Source organism: Petromyzon marinus, chromosome 39 (genome assembly GCF_048934315.1).
Source record: "Petromyzon marinus isolate PM22_M1 ecotype Great Lakes invasive population chromosome 39, UKy_Petmar_22M1.pri1.0, whole genome shotgun sequence".
NCBI lineage: Eukaryota > Metazoa > Chordata > Hyperoartia > Petromyzontiformes > Petromyzontidae > Petromyzon > Petromyzon marinus.
In genome coordinates this window covers 11,135,305-11,158,683 of record NC_133705.1, presented here as the reverse complement: position 1 = coordinate 11,158,683, position 23,379 = coordinate 11,135,305, and the positions used below count along the sequence as shown (strand labels likewise).

At 57.6% G+C, this 23,379-nt stretch overlaps 1 protein-coding gene across 1 annotated transcript in view; it reads right to left on the bottom strand.

Annotated features, from left to right (window-relative positions):
• The window catches only part of LOC116950488 (uncharacterized), a 234,081-nt gene that overhangs the window by 189,467 nt on the left and 21,235 nt on the right, over positions 1 to 23,379 (bottom strand). Inside the window, exons 2-4 of the mRNA XM_032968281.2 lie at positions 18,452 to 19,694; positions 8,354 to 8,435; positions 665 to 2,587 (exon numbers count right to left, since the gene is read on the bottom strand). Coding sequence (XP_032824172.2) covers positions 665 to 2,587; positions 8,354 to 8,435; positions 18,452 to 19,694 — 3,248 coding nt within the window. The remainder of the gene's footprint in view (positions 1 to 664; positions 2,588 to 8,353; positions 8,436 to 18,451; positions 19,695 to 23,379) is intronic.

Genomic DNA, 23,379 nt, shown 5'->3' with positions numbered 1-23,379 from the left:
CACCAACATCAACACCACCAACTCCACAAACTCCACCAATTCCACCAACTCCACCAACTCGACTAACTCCACCAACTCCACCAACTCCACCAACTCCTCCAAATCCACCAACTCCACCAACTCGACAAACTCCACCAACTCCACCAACTCCACCAAGGCGACTAACTCCACGAACTCCACCAACTCGACTAAATCCACCAACTCCACCAACTCGACCAACTTCACCAACTCGACCAACTCCACCAACTCGACTAACCACCAACTCCACCAACTCGACTTACACCACCAAAACCACCAACTCCACCAACTCTAGCAACTCGACGAATTCCACCAACTTCACAAACTCCACCAACTCCACAAACTCCACCAACTCCACCAACTGCACCAACTCGACTAACTTCACCAACTCAACCAACTCCACCAAAACCACAAACTCTACCAACTCGACTAACTCCACCAACTCAACTAGCTCCACCAACTCCACCAACTCCACCATCACCAACTCCACCAACTCACCAACTCCACCAACTCGACTAACTCCACCAACACCATCCAACTCCACCAACTCCACCAACTCGACTAACTCCACCAACTCCACCAACTCCACCAACTCCCCCCCCCCCGCACCGGTCCCCCACTACCCCCACCCCTCCCCCCGACCCACCTCTGCAAGCCGCAGTCGCCTCTGTAGGAGAAACGCGACGAGGCGGAGCTGCAGGCGCGGGGGCTGGGCACGGGGGGGAGCGCAGTGGCCGGGCTGGACCCCCGGGCCCCGGGTCCCCTCCCAGGCGACGTCTGTCGGCTCCTGCTCCTCCCCCGACGTAGAGCGGGGCCCTGGGGTCCCGTGGAGGTCACCTGCTGCTGCTGCGTTGGCTGCTGCTGCTGTGGTTCAGGTGGGGGGCTCACGGCTGGACTGGAGCCCCCCGCTTGGGCGTCGGCCCCCCTGTGCACCAACACCTCGCACTCGGTGAGGAATCCCGCGGTGCGGGCAGGGGGTGCCGAGATGCCCCCGTTACTGCCCATTCGGAGGGCAGGGACGTCTTTGGGCGAGTGGTGCTCCGGGTAGCGATGTTGCTGCTGCTGCTGATGATGATAATGATGCTGCTGATACTGCTGCTGCTGCTGTTCAAGCAGTCGTTGCTGGTGAAGCTTCTGCTGATGCTGCTGATGCTGCTGCTGCTGGCGCTGACGATGATGGTGGTGATGGTGTTGAAAGTTTACCGCCTCCCTCGAGGGGGAGTTCCACTCGTGAGAGTGAAGTCCCCGTTCCGACGCCGGTGAGCAGGGGGTCACCTCGGGCACTTGTGATCCCGAGGTGCGCGGCTCGGAGAAGCCCCTCGACAGAGGCCGAACCCGGCTCGCTTCCCCGGGCCTCAGCCTGCCCCCCGCGTACCACGACTTTGGGGGCGGCGGCGGTGGTGGCAGGGCGTTGGGGAACGGCTGGGGTCCTGGCGGGGTGTAGAGCACCCCGAAACCCTGGCTCGGGGAGCCGCGGAGTCTCGGCAGGTTGACGTAGTCGGAGGAAGAGGAGCGACGCGTAGACACGACCACGGGAGACGGGGATGACGAGGAGGAGAGCAGAGCGATGCTGTGCTGCTGCTGATGTTGCTGCTGCTGTTGCTGCTGCTGAAGTTGCTGAAGTTGTTGCTGTTGCTGAAGTTGCTGCTGTTGCTGAAGTTGCTGCTGCTGCTGAAGTTGCTGCTGCTGCTGAAGTTGCTGCTGCTGCTGCTGAAGTTGTTGCTGCTGCTGAAGTTGCTGCTGCTGCTGCTGCTGAAGCTGCTGCTGCTGCTGATGTTTCTGCATGTGGAGAGGTGGAGTGCCTAATCCAGGCGGGTGTAATCTCGCATCTGACACCGCCATGAATTCATTCATGGGTGAATGCCGCTGCTGCTGTTGTTGCTGCTGCTGCTGTATCATAATCATCAGTTGCTGCTGCTGATGCTGCTGCTGCATCTGCTGCTGCATGTGCTGCTGCTGCAACTGCTGAAACTGCTGCTGCTGCTGCTGCACGGGGGAGCAGTGCAGGCACATCAGCTGGTTGAGGTGCAGCGCCGCAGCAGTGCCAGGCGACGGACACTCGCCTGCGGCCAGCGCAGCGGCGCTCAGCAGTAGCGAGTGCGGGGAGTGGGGGGACAGCGAGGGCCCCCCGCTCTGCATCCCCGCCGCGGAGCTCCCGCCGGAGCCGCCCAGCGGCGTCGGGGTCAGCGTGGCGGGCGTCGGCACCGGGGTGGCGTTCGGGGTCAGGCCGTAGAGGGAGAAGCGTGGCGGGCCCGGTGCGGGGTACGAGCCAGGCTCCGGCGGGGTCAGGTTCAGGTCGAGCGCGAGGGGTCGCCGCGGGGTCATGAGGGGCAGCGACAGGGAAGGGGGCAGGGGCAGCGAAAGCGGGGGCAGAGCGTGGGGGCAGAGGCCCCTGCCGCTGTCGCAGGACGGGGAGCCCGAGGAGACGCGGGGGGCGCACGGGTCGAGGAGGTCGAGGTCGGGGTCGAGGTCGAGGTCGTATCCGCACGGGTGGGGGTGGGGGCGCCCCCCCGCGAAGCCCGGACCACGCGGGGCCAGCGTCCGGCGGCGGCGCCGGATTCGGACCCAGCTGGCACAGGGGGGGAGAGAGAAGACGGAGAATGGGGCCCCCGCGAAGACAAAGCAGGCCCGTAGTGGGGAGGAGGGGCAGCGCCGTTGATTGCGAGCACCACGAGGGGGGGGTGTGGCCGGGGTAAAACAAAAAATAAACTCACGCCCGGCCCGCCGCCCGGCCGTCTTTGTCTCCCCCCAGTGCCGAATGCTTACGCAGTGCACCAGGTGTTCGATTTAAAACCGAATCGCCCAAGGGGTGGGTTGAGATGTCAGCCACTGGTGTTGAGCCGTGGCCAGTAATCTAACTCCTCAACAAAGACAAAGATCCACCCCCCCCCCCCTAACAGCACTTTCCCCAACAAAATGTTGGGGAAAGTGCTGTTAGCGAGCAGCACCTGTGACTCCACACCACCTGGTATACGAGCATATACACCCATCCACTCATCCACTCTCTTACCCATCCACGCACCCACCCACTCACCTACTCACCCGCCCACCAACACACCCACTCACTCATTCACCCACTCACCAAATCACCCACCCATTCACTAACTCACCCATCCACCCAGCCACTCACTCACCCACCCGACCACTCGCCACACTGCAGACCACCTCACTTCTCACTCTTCTCCTTCGCCTCGCACTGCCTCTCTCCAGAATCCTCCCCACCCCCATCATCATCGCCTCGCCTCTCCCCTCCCAACCGACCCCCCTCCCCATGTCTGACACCAAGCAGCCTCGCTAAACTCTCTCTTATCCGTTGGATCTTTGGCGGCGGTGTTTGTTGCTGGCCGCTTGGCGTTCTGGGCCCTATGCCTTGGCAGCTGCGCGCGAGGAGGCACGGGGACGTGGGTTCGGAGCGCTGTAACAGGATCAAATGAATCCGCGGCAGAATGAATGATGAATTATGTTAATACAGAAGGAAGCCAATCAGCGTCAAGGAGCGGTCTAATATGGGCTTTCTAGATCCACAAATCGTGTCTTTAGATCTAGAAATCACGGTGCTGTCCACAAATAGTTGTTTTTTTAATTTAAAAAATCACGTGATACGAATAACTTTAACGATTTCTAAATTTGTATTCAAAATATAGCCATGCTCGATCCATGCTCGATCCATGCTCGAACACATCGACATATGCATTCAAAATATAATTTATCGGTCGATTCCCGTTTAATTGAGCATTGAACTGTTCACAATACGTCGATTCCCGTTACAGTAATCCTTATATGGGCAAAACCGTGCCAAACGACTCCATATATCGGCCTAAATCATTCACATAATTAATAATTCATTCTGTGGCGTATAAATTGTATCCTGTTAAACCACGACTGCGCGGGTGGTCAGCAGCCGGGGCCCTACAGGCGCGTCGCTTGCGCCACGGATGTGATTAATAATTAATAATTATTATATCTACTGGGCTTTTTTTTGCCAGTATCAAAGTATCATAAATAAGAGTAGCTTTTACCCTTTCTGGAATAAAACAGGAGGTGTTAAGACGCCCAAACACCCAAATATACACAACTATCGCAAGGGAAGCCTACATTAACCACACGTGTCTGTGGCTAGACATGCAAACGAACACGTTTTGATGACAAAAATAATAATAATGTGTGCATTGATTGTCCTACAACACAGAGACAGCAGCCTTCTCTCATGGCCTAGTCTCTGCACCAGTGTCAGATATATTATGATATTTTTTTATCTCTCGTTATTTTGAAACTGGCAAAAAAGCTCCCGTAGAAATGACCTTTTTGCCAGTTTCAAAATTGCGAGAGATGAAAAAAAATAAGAATATGGTTGACCCTTTTTTAATTTATCCAGGAGATCCATGCCGAGTTGCCAGGACTCTTGATCAGGAAACTCTGCTGCTGCCACATCGTGTGTTTAGTTATTAAAGATGTTTACAGCCGATGAATGACGAGTGGTCGTGTTTATTATTCACGTGGGGGGAGGAGGAGGAGACCGGAGCACCCGGAGACAACCCACGCCTCGCGAGAGGGGGCAACGCTCTATCCCCCGCCCCTCCCCCCCCACTCGTACAGATGGAATAAACAGATTGCGATTAGTCGACACGTTGCTCTACTGTCTTCTCCTGGCGAGCCAGGGGGTACGGCTCCTCCTCGACATCCACCCACGGGAAGGGATTTCCAGGCCATCTGTGTGTGATCCACCAACCCCCACCCGCACTGCTGCCTCCACACTGCGCTGGGTTCCTACAACGGGCAGTCACGTGCAGCGTGGTCACCACCACAACCACCACCACCGCCACAATCACCACCACAACCACCATCACCACAATCACCACAACCACCACCACCACAATCACCACCACAACCACCATCATCACAATCACCACAACCACCACCACCACAATCACCACCACAACCACCACCACAATCACCACCATAACCACCATCACCACAATCAGCACAACCACAATCACCACCGCAATCACCACAACCACCACCACCGCCACAATGACCACCACAACCACCATCACCACAATCACCACCACAATCACCACCACCACAATCACCACCACAACCACCATCACCACAATCACCGCAACCACCACCACAATCACCACCACAACCACCACCACAATAACCACCATGACCACCATCACCACAATCAGCACAACCACAATCACCACCACAATCACCACCACAACCATCACAATCACCACCACAACCACCATCACCACAATCACCACCACAACCACCACAATCACCACCACAACCACCATCACCACAATCACCACCACAACCACCACCACCACCACAATCACCACCACAACCACCATCACCACAATCACCACCACAATCACCACCACAACCACCACCACCACCACAATCACCACCACAACCACCATCACCACAATCACCACCACAATCACCACCACAATCACCACCACCACAACCACCATCACGACTGTCAGCGAGTAGCAGCACCTATGAAGGCCGGCACTGTGGCACCATGACGGGGTTGGGCTTGGGCAGCATCACTCCGGGCCGCCTTTGTCTCCCCGAGTGGCGGTGTTTAACAACGCGCACCCAGGCACTCATTTGAGTCTGAGTCGACCTTAGGGGCTAGCTCAGGGCCCGCTGTTGGCCGTGAGCCGCTGCGTTCGCCTGCGAGTGACGAGGCGACAGCGGGTGGTGGAACAGCCGATTGCCTGGGGGCGACAAGGCCCATACACGGGGCCTCTAAGCCGCGCGATCCCCACACCCCCCCAGCCACCACCACGGGGGAGCTGCACATCAGAGGGAGGCGGCGTTGTTCATCCCGCAGACATGGACTGGGGGCGCAAGCTTTTGCATGGCCCGCGTCCAGGGAGAGGGAGCCGGGGTAGTTGGGGGGGGGGGGGCCTACACCGCCCCACCTTGGCGCCACCGAAGTTGGCGCGGTGAGACCCCTCATGGGGTGCCCCCCCCCCCGTCGTCCCCAGACCCCCCCCCCTCCCGCATCCCCGCAGCCAAGGGCAACCCCATCCAGCAATGAGAAATGATAGACGAGTTGTTAGTAAGTGAGGACTTGTCCCTTGCCTTTTTACTCGCCGCGTGTGCGGCAATGGCGCAGCCATCGATCGAGGGTCGAATTCGAACCGCGTGGTGTGATCGGCGTCGCGCTCGCTGAAGGTGTCGATGCCTTCAGGGAAGTCGTGGACTCTGTATACGCAGCTGCGTACAATTCTGTGAGTCGCTTAGAACTGCTTTGCCGTTACTTATTGCCAATTATGGACTCAGACTATTGTCCTATCATCTCAGAGAGTCCCTGGTCCAATACTAATAAACCCCAATTATCCGATCGAAATGAGGGATTTCGATCGGATCATTGGGGGGGAGGGGAGCACGTGCCACCCCCCCCCCCCCCCCCCCCCACTGGCTCCGCCAGTGCCCGCACCCCATCCGAAGCCGTGGCTGTCCCCCTGCCCAGACCGGCGACACAAGGAATTCAAATCCGTCAACCGGCCCCCCGCTCCGTCCTCGGTCCAATTTTTTAACCCCCCCCACCCCACCACGTGTCTCCGTAGCCCGGCTTCTGCGGCCCCCAGCCCCCTGCCCGTGGACCAACGGGGCAGTTGCACCGCCTGCGCACTCGCCAGCTCCCGCTCCTCGCTCGACGGATTGACCCCGAACTTGACTCCCATCCCGACACCCGCCACGCTGACTACCCCTCCCCCCAACCCCTCCCCCCAAACCCCTCCCCCCAACCACTCCCCCCAACCCCTCCCCCCAACCCCTCCCCCAAACCCCTCCCCCCAAACCCCTCCCCCAAACCCCTCCCCCCAAACCCCCTCCCCCCAACCCCTCCCCCAAACCCCTCCCCCCAACCCCCCGCCCCAGTTGCGGGTGACCGAAAATCCCACGATCTCCGACTCCACTACGGGTCTAGGCTTTCAGACGCACGCACGCACGCACAGACGCGCGCGCGCTCAGCGAGTGAATAATCATCATCATCAGTAGCAGCAGCAGCAGCATCATAATCGTCGTCGGCATCATCGCAGGCAGTGGCTAAAAGCCACGATTCGAACGTAGCCTCTCAGCGTCGCCAGCTCAGGCGGGACCACTGGCCTCCTCCAAGCCACGCGGCCGCCTCTCCGTGTGAGGTGGAGGGAGGGACGCGGGGCCTCCACCCCACCCCGTCCCCCCCACTCGACGTGCGGGGTGATTCGGGAGCTGTTGGCGAGCCGTTCGGGTGCGGTTTGGGAGCGCTCGAGGAGCGGTTTGAGATCTTTTTGTGAACAGTTTGGGCGCGGAGGGAGTTGAGGAGCAGGAGACGCGCGTCAAGGAACCTTCGACAAAGGGGGCTTGAGGGATATATATATATAAGGGTCGCGGGTGGGTGGGAGAACACGTGAAGGAATAAAGACTCCCAATAAAGACCCCTAACGAATAAGGACTCCTAATTGTTGAAGGCGACCGTGCCGTGTGTCACTGCACGTGCACACATACGGTACATACGGACGGACACAAGTCAGGAGGCAGAAGCGCAGGAGCTTCTGAGGAACCTCCGGGTGGCAGTGAGGAAAGAGCCCAGGCGTGAGCGCCTCCGAGGCCCTGACGCGATGTTCGTGAACCCTCCACCACCCGACGCAGACAATTTCTTGCACGAAGTCGTCTCGTCATGAACAAACGTGACCACATGCATATGCCGCCTCCAGCAGCAGCAGCAGCAGCAGCTGGCGCCAACCGTGGTTGGTGATGTTGCAGAGAGCGATCTGACAGCGTCTTAGAAACGGGTAGTCCGACGTTTCGCTCACACGGCCAGCACCAGTGTTGCGCGTCCCGTCCTGGCGCCCAAGCTTCGGATCGTTTGTTTCTGCGCCTCTAGGGGGATTCCCGGTCGTCTTCTATTTACAACCCTGTGTGGGAATTCCATGTTATTATGGCGGGGGCCGAGTCTGTCCTGAGCTGGGGAGGGAGAGGCCGGATGGCTCAGAGTGCCAGCACACTAGGTTCGATTCCAGTTCTCAGCAGCAGCAACAACAACAACAAACATCAAAGTCACATTATTTTTTGCCATGCTCAGAACCTGTTTTCAGCCCTGAGCTTGGTAAAGTAAATTTCACATTCAAATGGCGGGGGCAAGAGCGGGCTGAGTCAACCAGCCCCAACCAGGATGTGAACTTGCCCTTTGCCCCCTTGCCCCTCCCCCTTACCCCTTGCCCTTTGCCCCTTGCCCCTTGCCCCTCCCCCTTGCCCCTTGCCCTTTGCTCCTTGCCCTTTGCCCCTTGACCCTTGCCCTTTGCTCCTGCCCCGAGGTGGCTCTCTCTCTCACCGGATACGCAGAGCCAGGGAGGCGACGAGAGCGATGCTGAGAACGACAGCCACGAGAGCGATGCTCTGCCGCGATGTGAGGCCTGCGGATTACAACAACCATCATCATCACCACCATCACCATAATCGCCTACATCACCATCATCATCACCACCAGCATCACCATCATCACCACCATCACCATCATCACCACCATCACCATCATCACCACCACCATCATCATCATCACCACCACCATCATCATCACCATCACCATCATCACCAGTACCACCATCATAATCACCAGTACCACCATCATCATCACCACCACCACCATTATAACCATTATCACCATCAACATCACCACCATCACCATTATCATCACCACCACCATCACCATTATAACCATTATCACCATCAACATCACCACCATCACCATTATCATCACCAACATAATCACCACCATCATAACCACCACCACCATCATCACCATCATCATCACCACCACCATCACCATCATCACCACCATCATCACCATCATCACCAGTACCACCATCATCATCACCAGTACCACCATCATCATCACCATCAATATCATCATCACCACCACCACCACCACCATTATCATCACCAACATCATCACCACCATCATCACCACCACCACCATCATCATTTCCACCGCCACCATCATCATCACCATCACCACCACCACCATCATCACCATCACCACCATCAACCACCCTCATGATGATGATGGTGGGTGATGGTGATGATGTTGGTGATGATGATGATGATGGTTGTGATGACGATGTTGGTGGTGATGATGAAACATCCACGCCACGGTGCTCACGACGCGAGCGACACACGTGGGGCCTGCCCGATCCAGAACGCGAACTCGGGCTGCAGCTCCTGTGCAGCTAAAACCTCGACCCCCCTCCCCACCTCCTATCGCACCCGAGTTTCGGATCTCAACCCCCTGCAACCCGAAGTTGCCTGCACGGCCCTTCTCGTGCATTTAACTTGGCGGTGACAGCAAGCAGCGAGCAGCAGCAGCAGCAGCAGCGAGGGAGGACTTTTCATCCGGCTGATTGTATCTCCAGGATGTATTTTACAGGCAACGTCGATTTGCGGTCGGATTGCCTCGAGCTTTTGTGCGCTCCGAGTAACAGAGAGGGGAAGGGAGGGGATCCGAACCAAACGTGCTCGCAAACGCCCCCCCCACCAACCCTTCCCCTCACCAGCCCTACTCCCCACCAACCCTACCCCACCGACCCCCTCGCCGCTCGAAACGTAGCCGCTCGAATCAACGCCAAGAGCAGCAGCAGCAGCATCACCGCTGTCGTGTCATCATCATCACCATGATCGGCAATCCACCCTCCATCGGCTCGTCTACAAGCATCATCAGCATTATAGTTCATCAGCATTATCACCCGTGCCTGTGAAGCCATCCACAATGTGATGAGCTTCAACCACGTGATGAGCTTCAAGCACGTGGTGAACTTCAACCACGCGATGAGCTTCGACCACGCGATGAGCTTCGACCACACGATGAACTTCAATCACTACCGTGATGCTCTCTAGAGGAATGCTCACCACTGCAACGCTCGCCACCACGACGCTCACCACCGCAACGCTCACTACAGTGAAACTCGCCACGGCCATGTCCTCGACCGCGACACTCACCAGAGCGACGCTCTCCAAGGTGACGCTCACCACCACAACGCTCACCTCCACGATGCTCTCCATTGCGACGCTCTCCTACGTGACGCTCACCACCACTGCGACACTCACCACCGCAACGCCCGCTGCCATCACGCCCTCTGCTGCGACACCCTCTGCCGCGGCACTCGCCACTGCGACACTTTCTACCGCAATGCTCGCCACCGCCAAGCTCCCTACCGCGGCACTCGCGTGGCGACACTCTCCACCGTGATGGTCGCCAATGCGATGCCGTCTATCGCGATGCTCTCCACTGTAACGCTGTCCCCCACCGCGCTCTCCACCACGATGCTCGCCACCGCGATGCTCTCCACCACGACACTCTCCATAGCGATGCTCGCCGCAGCAACGTTCGTCGACGCGACGCTCTCCACGGCGACGTTCACTTACCAAAACGCTCGCTAACGCGATGCTCGCTTACAATGATGCTTATACCGCGATGCTCTCGACCGCCATGCTCGGTACCACGAAGCTCGCTCCCGCGACACTTGCTTACCATGACGCTCGCCTCCACAACACTCGCCAGCACGACGCTCTCTACCGCGACGCTCTCTACCGCGACGGTCGTCACAACGACGCTCGCCACCGTGACACTCTCCACCGCTACGCTCGCCACCGTGACACTCTCTACCACGATGCTCTCCAACGCGACGCTTGCCACCGCAGCGCTCTCTACCGCAACACTCTCTACGTCGATGCTTAACACCGCAAGCTCTCAACCGTGACTATCGCCACAACTGTGCTCTCCATTGCGACGCTCTTTACTGCGACATTTGCCGCAGCGGCGTTCTCCACCGCGACACTCGCCATCGCGGCACTCTCGACCATGACACTTGCCACTGCCACGCTCTCTACTGCGACACTCTCCACGCCGCTCTCCACCGCTACGCTCGCTACCACTGTGACGATGCTCTCCATTGTGACGCTGTCCCCTGCCACGCTCGACACGCGATGCTCTCCACCACCACGCTCGCTACCGGGATGCTCTCCGTCGCGATTCTCACCACTGCGCCGCTCTCCACCGTGACGCTCCCCACCGTGATGCTCTCGAAAGCGATGCTCGCCATCGCAACACTCTCTACTGCAACACTTTCTGCTGTGAAGCTTGCCACCGTACCGCCCTCAATGGTGACTATTGCCACAGCGACGCTCTCCATTACGATGCTCTCTACCGAGACACTCGCTGCCGCGACACTCTCCACAACGACGTTCGCTGCTGCGACGCTCTCCACGACACTCGCGGCAGCAACTCTCTCCACCTCCATGCACGCTACCACGACACTCACCACCGCGATGCTCTCTACCACCACGCTCGCAACTGGGATGCTCACCACCACAACGCTCACCACCGCGATGTTATCCACCGCAACGCTCTCCGCCATGATGCTCACCACTGCGACGCTCACTCCCGCAATGCTCGCCACTGCGACACTCTCTACCGCAAAGTTTTCCACCGCGAACGCTTGCCACCGCCAAGCTCTCTACTGTGACACTCGTCACGGCAACGCTCTCTACCGCGATGCTCTCCACTGTGACACTGTCCCCCACCATGCTCGTTACCGGGATGCTCGCCACCGTGATGCTTAACACCGTGGCACTCTTTACTGCGATGCTCTCCAACGCGACGCTCAACACTGCAATGCTCACTCCCGCGATGCTCGCTACAGCGACGCTCTCCACCACGATGCTCACCACGACAATGCTCGCCACCGCGACACTCACCACGGCGATGCTCTCCACCACCACACTCGCCACCGCGACGCTGTCCTTCGCTATGCTCGCCACCGCAATGCTCTCTACAGCCACGCTGCCTACTGAAATGCTCGCCACTGCGACGCTCACCAACACGACACTGTCCACCGTGACGCTCTCCAAAGCGACGCTCACCACTGCAACGCTTGCTACCATGACGCTCGCCACCACGACGCTTTCTACCTCGACGTTTTCCACAGCGACGCTCACCACCGTGAAGCTCTCTGCGGCCACGCTCTCCGCTGGGATGCTCAATAGCACAATGGTCGATTACCATGATGCTCGACACGGTGATGGTCGCCACCGCAGCACTCCCCACCGTTATGTTTTCCACTGTGGTGCTCGCCATCACGAAGCTCTCCACCACCACGATCGCCACCACGACACTCTCCACCACGACACTTTCCCCTGCCATGTTCGCCACCGCGATGCTCTCCAAAGCCACGCTCGCTACCGGTGTGCTCACCACTGTGATGCTCACCACCGCGATGCTCACCAACGTGGCACTCTCCAACACAACTCTCACCACCGTGACACTCTCTACTGAGACGCTCTCCACCACGATGCTCTCCACTGTGATGTTCTCCACAGTGATGCTCTCCAACTCGATGCTCGCCTCCATGATGCTCACTACTGCAAAACTCACCGTGGCGATGCTCTCCACCGCAACGCTCGCCTCCGCAAAACTCTCCACCGCAACACTCACCACCGCGACGCTCTCTACCGCGACGGTCGTCACAACGACGCTCGCCACCGTGACACTCTCCACCGCTACGCTCGCCACCGTGACACTCTCTACCACGATGCTCTCCAACGCGACGCTTGCCACCGCAGCGCTCTCTACCGCAACACTCTCTACGTCGATGCTTAACACCGCAAGCTCTCAACCGTGACTATCGCCACAACTGTGCTCTCCATTGCGACGCTCTTTACTGCGACATTTGCCGCAGCGGCGTTCTCCACCGCGACACTCGCCATCGCGGCACTCTCGACCATGACACTTGCCACTGCCACGCTCTCTACTGCGACACTCTCCACGCCGCTCTCCACCGCTACGCTCGCTACCACTGTGACGATGCTCTCCATTGTGACGCTGTCCCCTGCCACGCTCGACACGCGATGCTCTCCACCACCACGCTCGCTACCGGGATGCTCTCCGTCGCGATTCTCACCACTGCGCCGCTCTCCACCGTGACGCTCCCCACCGTGATGCTCTCGAAAGCGATGCTCGCCATCGCAACACTCTCTACTGCAACACTTTCTGCTGTGAAGCTTGCCACCGTACCGCCCTCAATGGTGACTATTGCCACAGCGACGCTCTCCATTACGATGCTCTCTACCGAGACACTCGCTGCCGCGACACTCTCCACAACGACGTTCGCTGCTGCGACGCTCTCCACGACACTCGCGGCAGCAACTCTCTCCACCTCCATGCACGCTACCACGACACTCACCACCGCGATGCTCTCTACCACCACGCTCGCAACTGGGATGCTCACCACCACAACGCTCACCACCGCGATGTTATCCACCGCAACGCTCTCCGCCATGATGCTCACCACTGCGACGCTCACTCCCGCAATGCTCGCCACTGCGACACTCTCTACCGCGAAGTTTTCCACCGCGAACGCTTGCCACCGCCAAGCTCTCTACTGTGACACTCGTCACGGCAACGCTCTCTACCGCGATGCTCTCCACTGTGACACTGTCCCCCACCATGCTCGTTACCGGGATGCTCGCCACCGTGATGCTTAACACCGTGGCACTCTTTACTGCGATGCTCTCCAACGCGACGCTCAACACTGCAATGCTCACTCCCGCGATGCTCGCTACAGCGACGCTCTCCACCACGATGCTCACCACGACAATGCTCGCCACCGCGACACTCACCACGGCGATGCTCTCCACCACCACACTCGCCACCGCGACGCTGTCCTTCGCTATGCTCGCCACCGCAATGCTCTCTACAGCCACGCTGCCTACTGAAATGCTCGCCACTGCGACGCTCACCAACACGACACTGTCCACCGTGACGCTCTCCAAAGCGACGCTCACCACTGCAACGCTTGCTACCATGACGCTCGCCACCACGACGCTTTCTACCTCGACGTTTTCCACAGCGACGCTCACCACCGTGAAGCTCTCTGCGGCCACGCTCTCCGCTGGGATGCTCAATAGCACAATGGTCGATTACCATGATGCTCGACACGGTGATGGTCGCCACCGCAGCACTCCCCACCGTTATGTTTTCCACTGTGGTGCTCGCCATCACGAAGCTCTCCACCACCACGATCGCCACCACGACACTCTCCACCACGACACTTTCCCCTGCCATGTTCGCCACCGCGATGCTCTCCAAAGCCACGCTCGCTACCGGTGTGCTCACCACTGTGATGCTCACCACCACGATGCTCACCAACGTGGCACTCTCCAACACAACTCTCACCACCGTGACACTCTCTACTGAGACGCTCTCCACCACGATGCTCTCCACTGTGATGTTCTCCACAGTGATGCTCTCCAACTCGATGCTCGCCTCCATGATGCTCACTACTGCAAAACTCACCGTGGCGATGCTCTCCACCGCAACGCTCGCCTCCGCAAAACTCTCCACCGCAACACTCACCACCGTGATGCTCTCTACCGCGATGCTCACCACCGCCAAGCTCCCTACTGTGACACTCACCACAGCGATGCTCTCCACCAAACCTCTCGCCATCGCGACGCTCTCTATCTTGACACTCACCACCATGACACTGTCTACTGCGATGCTCTCTGACGCCAACCTCTTTACCACGACGCTCACCACGGCAATGCTCTCCACCACACCATGATGCTCACCACTGCCTAATTCGCCACCTGCAACCCTCTCTACCGCAATGCTCTCCACGCCGACGCTAGCTACATCGACGCTCGCGACCGCGATGCTCGCCACCATGATGGTCGCCACTGCAACGCTCTCTACCGCGTCGCTCTCTGACGTGATGCTCTCCACCGTGACGCCCACCACCAACGTGCTCGCCAATGCGACACTCTATTACGTGACAAGCGTCACTGCCAAAATCTCTCCCGTGACACTCAACACAGCGACGCTCTCCACCACGACGCTTGCCACCGAGACGCTCTCCTCCGTGACGCTCTCCACCACGACGTTCACCATTGCGACGCTCCCTACCGCGATGCTCTCCACCACGATGCTCACTCTCCACCACGACACTCGTTACCGTGACGCTCTCTGCTGTGACGCTCTCCACCGCAATGCTCGCTACCACGATACTCTCCACCACGATGCTTACCGCCGCAACACTCTGCCGTGAAGCTCTCCATGAAGACGCTCTATATCACGACGCTCGCCACCGAGACACTTTCCTCCGCGACACTGGCTACCGTGACGCACGCCGCCCAGTTTCTATCGTGATGCTCATCGCTGTGACGCTCTCCACCGCAATGCTCTCCGCCGCGATGCTCTTCGCCACGAAGCTCTCCGCCACGAAGCTCTCCACGAAGACACTCACCAACGCGCCGCTCTCCACCAAAACGCTCGCCTCCGTGTTGCTCTCCGCCGCAACACTCTCTGCCGTGAAACTCTCCACCACGACGCTGTCCGCCACGACACTCTCTACCGCGATGCTTGCCACAGCGACGCTCTCCACCATGCCACGATGTTCGCCACCGCCACGCTCGCCACCGTGGCACTCTACCGCGTCTCTCTCCAAACTGACACTAGCTACATCGACGCTCGCTACGCGATGGTCGGAACTGCGATGCTCTCCACAATGGCGCTCTCCACCGTGACGCTGTCCCCTGCCACGCTCGTCACCACCAAGCTCGCTACCACGACACTCGCCACTGCCACGCTGTCTACCGCGACGCTCTCCGATGCGACGCTGTCCGCTGCGACGCTGGCTACCGCATTGTTCGCTACTAAGACACTCTCGACCACGACTCTCTCAACCGTGACGCTCACCACCACAATGCTCGCCAGTGCGACACTCTCCACCATGACACTGGACACATCAACGCTCTCCACCATGATGCTCACCACCGCGATGCTCTCTACCACGACGCTCACCACCGCCAAGCTCTTTACCGCGACACTCACCACCGTGACGCTCTCTACCACGATGCTCTCCATGCCGCCGCTAGCTACCGTGACGCTCGCTTCCAATACGCTCGCCACCGCAATGATTGCCAGTGCAACGCTCTCCACCGCGGCGCCCTCCACCATGACGCTGTCCCCCGCCACGTTCGCTACCGCGATGCTCTCTACCGCACTGCTTTTTGCCACGACGCTCTCCACCACGATGCTCTCCACCGTGGCGCTCGTCAATGCGACACTTGCTACCGCGACGCTCTCTACCACGACGCCCGCTACCGTAAGATGGTAGGTAACGTATAATGCACCCGTGTGTCGTGTGTAGTGTACGCTGTGCAGTGTATAGTGTACTACTCGAGTTCTGCTCCCTCCGTGCTATGATCTGCTGTTGAAATGCAGACCTCTACCAGGCTGTGTTCGTCACTTATTGCAAATGCCTCGCACATTGTTGTGTTGCAGATCTGGTCCGTTCTTCTTCCGCCCTATCTCCACATGATCACAGAAGAGTGCCTTCATCGTCACACTGCTGCTGATGTCAATTATCGATCAAAACACTGCACCAGGGCTCCTACAATTTGGATTGATCAACACACTCTTCATAGTTAACAAGAGGGCTCTGATCCATGATCTGATCAATGTTTGTGGACTCGACATATCGACCATTCCAGAAACTTGGCTCGTGACCCCCATGCTCTGTGGCACGTTGTGAAGGGTCTGCTGCACTCCAACCACCCATTAACTAATCAATTAGATCTGTGCCCAGTACTTGTGACGTTCTTCACCAATAGAATAGTGACAATCAAGACGAAAGTTTATCACCTGAAGGCAACGCATTTTCCCCGTCTGCCATCAGAGTTTGATCAACCTGGACCCAATGGAAAACTCGAGACTCTGGCATCAACGTCGCTGGCAGAGGTGTCGATGTTCATCACACGGTGCACCACGACATCCACATGTCTCAAATCGTGCTCGGACATTGCTTACGCCGCTGATTGTCCACCTGGCAAATCTTTTGTTGAGCGAGGGCTGTTTCCCAGATAGGTTCAAAATGTCGCAGGTAACACTGGTCCTGAAAAAAGTTGCCTTGATCAGTAGTGACCCCGCAAACTATCGCCCAATCTCAAACCCGTGATTTCAAGGGTCATCGAGCACCTTTTTCACATCGTTGCGATTAGCAGATTCAACCTTTGAAGTCGGCGTACTGAAGTCCCACAGCACTGAGACGGCTCTACTAAAGATCACTGATGACCTCTACAAGGTCACGGATGACTGGTGTGCCGCAGCATTGGTAGTCCTCGATCTCTCAGCCTCCTTCGACACCATCGACCATGAGATACTCATCGGGTGGCTAAGGTGAAAGTTCGGTGTATCAGGTATGGCACTGGGGTGAATTGAGTCGTACCTACGTGGTCGATCACAGTTTGTCAAGCTGGGAGATGAACAGTCATTGTCTGTGCCGTGCCTAGTCGGCGTACCATAGGCATCCATCCTCGGGCCCTTCCTATTTTCAACAAACATCTCTCCGATGGCTGATGTCATCTCATCGCATGACACCAAGTTTCATTAATATGCTGATGATACACAATTGTACACCGCAGTGAAGTCAAAGTTAGATACGGAGAGCCTCGTAACCTCGGAGATTGCATGCGAGTGGTGCACGTGTGATTTGCAATAAACGAAACGCTGCTTAATCCACAACAATTATGAGGTTCTGCTGGTGGGCACTCGGGCTCAGGCGAGACAAATTGTGGGAGAATCAGGCGTAGCAGTCGCAGACTCAAGGATTCAGATTTCTACTCAATCTAAAGAGCCCCGGGACCATACTCCAACAGAATTTCTCATTTGATCACGACGTCCAAAAGTCGTGCAATTTTCATATCAGTGCTCTGCGGCACATTCAACCACCATTGAGTCGTGACATAGCCAACACGATGGCATGTAGGAGAGTATCGATAAGGCTCTATGATTGCAACTCATTACTATACGGGACGTTTGGCAAACATTTTTACCAAGCTGCAACCTGTCCAAAATTCTCTGGCACGTGTCGTGACGGGTACTGCAAAATCCGACCGTGTCTGTCCAGTGCTGCCCGAGCTGCATTGACTTCCAGTGGCCGAACGAATACATTGTAAGGTCGCACTCATTACACACAAAGTGCTTGCCACAAATTAACCACAATACCTTGCTGATCTCATTAAGGACCATAAACCATCACGCAAATTCCCGGTTATAATCGTAGTGGTTTTTCGATTGTCATCCATGTCAATTGCCACTGATGTTGGCTGTGATCAATGCACTTATGCGGCCGTTGGGAACGCTCTTGTGATGTTAGCAAGGCACTGGATATATGCACGTTTAAATCATATATTGACGAGCTAATTTCTTTAAAACAGCTTTTAGTGTTCAGTTTGTTGTCCTTACCCCGCACCTGCGATGATCACTGTGGGCTACGTACGGTGCGGAAGAATTTCAACATACATACATACCGACTCAACCACTCACTCACCCACCCACCCACTCACTCGTACGACCACCGTCCCTGCCGCCACCCACCTCCCCCCTCCATGTACCCGGCGCCCGCCCGGCTCGGCTGCTCCACGCGCCTCGTCCCGGCCCCGGGCTCCTGGGTCCCCCTCACGGCGCCCGCCGGGGTCGCGGATGATGACGACGCCGCCGCGAAAGTCGATGCGGGCGACAGTGTCGGCGACGAGGTGGACGACGAGGTGGACGACGAGGTGGTCGAGTAAGGCGCCGTGGTGTAGAGAGAGCGGACCCTATCCTCCGTCGCCCAGCCCGGAGTGGAACTTAGAGTCGGGACCATCGGCAGCTCCCACCAGGTTTCCTGCGTCGGCTGGAGCCCTAGCCCCCATCGGGGCCCCGGGTACGGGGCGCGAGGCGTGACCTCCTCATCCGGCAGCGTTGGCCCCCACACGATGGACCAGTTGAAGCCGCTAAAGTTCGCACCACGATCCTCGGAATACGAGCCGGCGTCGGCGTCTAGGGGGTCGTGGGGTGCATAGGGGTCCGATTGAGGGGGGCCTTCTTCCGCCCTCCAGCGTTTGGGGGGCTGCCACGGCGCAAGGGTGCCGGACGGCCGAGCTGGACGCCACGGGAAGGGGGCCTGGCGCCTCGCGCGTGTCCCGCGGTGATTGTGGAGACCGTGGTGGTGACGGTGATGGTGGTGGAGACGATGGTGATGATGGCGGTGGTGGTGGCGGTGATGGCGATGATGATGGTGGCGGTGGGGTTGATTCAGGTCGTTAGTCATTGCGTTGGAAGCATTTTGGTGGTGGTGGGGCTGGTGATGATTCTGATTACGATGGTGGTGGTGGTGGTAATGATGATGATGATGATTAAGTGTTGCATTTTGGTATTTTGTATAAAAACTGTTATTTGGGTGGTGATGGTGGTGCTGAAATCTGCTTTGATTGCAATGCTGATAATGATTACAGTGATTATGATAATTTTGCTGATGGCCACGATGATGATGATAACTACACCGACAACGATGACGACGTTGCTGCTGCTGCTGACGATGGTGACGAGGAGAAGGAGACCCCGTCACTGATCCGGCCTTCTCTCCATCTTCCACGCCCGCTCCCACTGCGTCTCCGCGTATCTCCTCTCCCGATCCGCATCCAGAGCCACGTTCCATTGCATTTGCGGGTCGCACCTCGCCTCTGCAGGAGCGGGACTCCGAGCGTGGGGCCCCCGGGGCGCAGAGGAGGGCGAGGAGGAGGAGGAAGAGGAGGGACTGGGCCCACGAATGAGCCCTCGACCGCCACCGGGTACCCATCTGTAAAGTACACGAATCATCAGAATCATCAACATTTGCATCATCATCATCATCATCCGGATGGCCTTCATAACTCACATCGTCAACGTAAAGTGAACACTCGGGTACGGGACCCCGGGTACCCGACCAGGCATCATTCAACACCTGACAGCAGATGTATTGAATGCAGATGCATTCAACATGCAACCCATGCGATTGACCGCACAAATAACCCCACTGTGGTAGTCTGCGCTTCTTCAACAGAGGAGGAGGAACAGCGACACGACACGAACTCTCTCTCTCTTTGTTGATGCCCTCTCGTCGTTGCAGCAGCAGCAGTGGCAGCACCTCCACATGGACATTTAGCTCCTGAACGTACTGCTGCCATTCGCAATAATTGAGTACTCTGTGAGCAATGTTAATCTATGGGCAATGTTAGTCTATGGGCAATGTTATCCTATGGACAATGTTAGTCTATGGGCAATGTTAGTCTATTGGTAATGTAAATCTACGGGCAATGTTAAGTCTATGGACCATATTGTAATCCCATTGTGGTCTGCGCTCCTTCAACGGAGGAGGAGGAAGAGCGACACGACACGACACTCACTCTCTCTCTCTGCTGAAGCCCTCTCGTCGTGGCCAGCAGCAGCACCTCTACATTAGCATCCAGCTCCTGAACTTATCGCCATCCGCAAGAAGATAGAGACCCACAGACATACATACAGAACGTAGTGACCCACAGAGACACATAGAGACCCATAGAGACTCAACGAGAACCATGGAGATTGTTTCAAGACAAGCCAGAGTCGTGCCATTGTGGAGATGCAACCCAAAGCTACGGGACCCGCACAGCAAACCCACTGTGGTGTGCGCTCCTTCAACGGAGGAGGAAGAGGAGGAAGAACGACACGAACTCTCTCTCTCTCCCTCGTCGTGGAGAGTAAACCCCCAGCATTGGCATCCGGCTCCTGAACCTCACCGCTGCTGCCATCGTGCGCGGGAGTAGAATGGTGAAACCACCTGAGTCTCAGCGTAACACGTAGTAGTAGCAGGAGGCTTTATCGAGATACTTTAGTCGGGAGGGTCCGAGCGATGTTGTTGTTGCGAGCCGAGATGAGTGATTTGCAGGTGGCCACTCACCGTTGTGGGTGTGGTTTTGGCCGCTGCCAGTTCCACTTTGAGTGTGGGTTTAGCTACGAAGGAGCGGTAGTGTAGCGGTCAGCGCGCCGTGCTACGAATCCTGCGACCCGAGTTCGATTCCCGCTCACGGCTATCTGAACCGGTCATGGGCCTCCCCTAGGTCGACTCAGCCTCAAATCAGTACCTGGTGTGGTGTGTAAACATCGCCACTGGGGAGACAAAGGTGGTGTGTGTTTGTCCACCAATCCCGTCGTGCTCGCTAACAGCACTTGCCCCAACAGTCCTTCAAGGCTATACGGGGTATCTTTGTTTAGCTATGGGAGGAGGAAACCCGGAGGAAAGCCGTGCAGAACGGGGGTGGTGGTGGTGGGGGGGGGGAGAAAGAAAACGCACGCAGACTCCACTCAGCGAGAGAGAGAGAGAGAGGGGAGTCGAACCGAGGAGTGTTTGCCGTGAGGCGCTAGTGTCAGCACCGCCGCCTGCGAGCGACAAACGGCGGGGGAGGGGGGGGCGATCCGTCCCGAGTCACCAGGCCGAGGAGCGGTGGCGGAGCGGTTGTCGTCCATCACTCACAGCGCATCGACACGCGGTGGGCTCAGGTTTGAGTCTCGGTCACGGTCAACATCAGCGGCGAGTGAGGTCCGAATTGATGCCCCCCCCCCCCCCGCAGCTGCTCCCACCCCGTGTCGGCTGTCTTATTAAAATGGGGGGTGGGGGAGGGAGGGGAGGGGTGGCGGGAGGTGCAAAGAGCCGCACCGCTCCCCCTCCACTCGTTCCTCGCTTTGGTGGGGTAATCCGGGCGCCGCGGGCGGAGACAAAACGTGAGCCGGGTCGGGTGGGGGGGGGAAGAGGGAAGAGGAGGAGGGGGTGGACGAGCAGGAGAATAGGGGAGGGAAGACGAGGAGGAGGAGAACGATGAGGAAGAGGAGAAGAATAGGGAGGAAGACGAGGAGGAGGAGGAGGAGGAGGGAGAGGAAGGAGGGGAGCGGGGACGATGAGGAGGAGAATAGGGAGGGAGACGAGGAGGAGGGGGAGAACGATGAGGAAGAGGAGAAGAATAGGGAGGAAGACGAGGAGGAGGAGGAGGGAGAGGAAGGAGGGGAGCGGGGACGATGAGGAGGAGAATAGGGAGGGAGACGAGGAGGAGGGGGAGAACGATGAGGAAGAGGAGAAGAATAGGGAGGAAGACGAGGAGGAGGAGGAGGGAGAGGAAGGAGGGGAGCGAGGACGATGAGGAGGAGGAGGAGGAGGAGGAGGAGGAGGAGGAGGGAGACGAGGGCTAGGAGGGGAGGAGGAGGCGGGAGGTAAAATTATATCATGGGAAAAATAAGGGACGATGAGAAGGGGAGGAGGAGAAGGGATTTGGGGAGCTGTGTGCTGTGTGGAAAGAGAGGGCAGGGTGAGAGGGGAATATGATTATGAACCCGGTGTGACAGTGATGATGAGTCGGCCTGCAGCTCTCTCAGCGCTCTTGGGAGGTGTGGACCGCGTGCCCAATATGGCCACTGCAGCTGCATGGGCCACAATCCTAGACATCAGACCTTACCCCTGGGCGTCAGGAGGAGGAGGGAGGGAGGGGGGGGGACGATGCCAGTGATGATTAAATTCCCGCTTGCAACTTTCATCAGCGAGCTGGGACTAGGCCACTGTGGATTCGAATGGGGGTCCTGGATGAACGCCCATCACCGGAGTGGAAGAATGGCGGGCGCATCTAACAGATGACAAGCAGATGGGTCAGTGGGCAGATCAGATCCACGTGGTGGGTCCTGTGTGTCAAGGACATGGGACCGCATCCGCTCTTTTCCGTCGCCATAAAGTCCTGCGAATGTTCTCGGCACGGCAGGTGGCGCATCTGCCAGTAGCGAGCCAGCGATATTATTTGTTTCTTTCGGTAATGTCACGTAGATAGAAAATAAAAGAGGGGGCGCGCCTCCAAATGCAACTGCTTATAAGGGCTTCCAAAGTTGTGAGCCAGCGACACTTTCGCGCGAACGCCTCAAGGTGCACCTAGCCTGGCACGCAGCATCGCGTGCAACGCAATCCCACCGCCCCAGACCACCGGCTCATGAGAAACTGCACGCGGGACCGTGGCGTCGTTGTGAGCCAGCGACTCGCACGGCTGTGGATGCTTGCAGCAAGGGGGGCGCCTCTCGCGGGCATTGCTAAATCGGCTGCTTCCAGCCCGCGTCCCTGGTTCTGCTGCTATAGTGGTGGTGGTGGTGGTGAGGGTAATGATGGGGTTTGTCGTCATTTACAGATTCGAAGTGTTGCTGTTGTGTGAACGTGTGTGTGTGTGAGAGAGAGAGATGGAGACACGCTGAGAGAAGGATGGTGTTTGCAGGAGTGAGCGAGTGTTTATGCGCGATAATGGCACAGAGCAGACAGCCGGAGAGAGAGAGAGAGAGAGCGGGGGGAGAGAAACAGAGAAAGAGAAGAGACAGAGGCAGGGGAAAGAAACAGAGAGAGAAAGAGGAGAGAGAGGCAGGGGAGATAAAAGAAGAGAGGGAGAGAAAGTACAGAAGAGAGGGAGAGAGACGCAGGGGAGAGAAACAGTGAGGATACAGAT